Source organism: Egretta garzetta, unplaced genomic scaffold (genome assembly GCF_000687185.1).
Source record: "Egretta garzetta isolate BGI_Z169 unplaced genomic scaffold, ASM68718v1 scaffold29, whole genome shotgun sequence".
Taxonomy (NCBI): domain Eukaryota; kingdom Metazoa; phylum Chordata; class Aves; order Pelecaniformes; family Ardeidae; genus Egretta; species Egretta garzetta.
Window position 1 is genome coordinate 424,126 of NW_009260796.1, and position 321 is coordinate 424,446.

At 64.8% G+C, this 321-nt stretch overlaps 1 protein-coding gene across 1 annotated transcript in view; it reads left to right on the forward strand.

Moving 5' to 3' along the window:
* The first annotated feature begins 170 nt into the window (after positions 1–170).
* Positions 171–321, forward strand: part of SAMD11 (sterile alpha motif domain containing 11) — a 127,836-nt gene continuing 127,685 nt past the window's right edge. The window contains 1 exon segment of the mRNA XM_009646780.2: positions 171–321. This exon segment is cut by the window's right edge and continues 55 nt beyond it. Coding sequence (XP_009645075.2) covers positions 186–321 — 136 coding nt within the window. The 5' untranslated portion in view covers positions 171–185.

Here is a 321-nt window from a genome sequence, read left to right on the forward strand (position 1 = left end):
CGGGCTGCTCGGGGGGATCCCAGCCCCCTCCGGCACCCGGGCGCCAAAGGTGCTTGTGCTGCTGCTGCTGCTGCTGCTGGCGCATTTCATCCAAACTCCAGCCAGAGCGGGGGCAAGTTCAACCGGAGACATTAGAGCCACTGTGCTGTGGAGAGACGAGGGCGCACGGGGAGCGCGGCGGCACCATGCCTGCTATCAAGAAGGAGCGACTTGACAGGGAAGAGATGGCCCTGGCAGCCTTTAACCAGCCCATGGAAACCTTACCTGACTATCTCGCCCCTCTGGCCGCCGCTGCCATTCCGGTGGTAACCCCGCACCCGC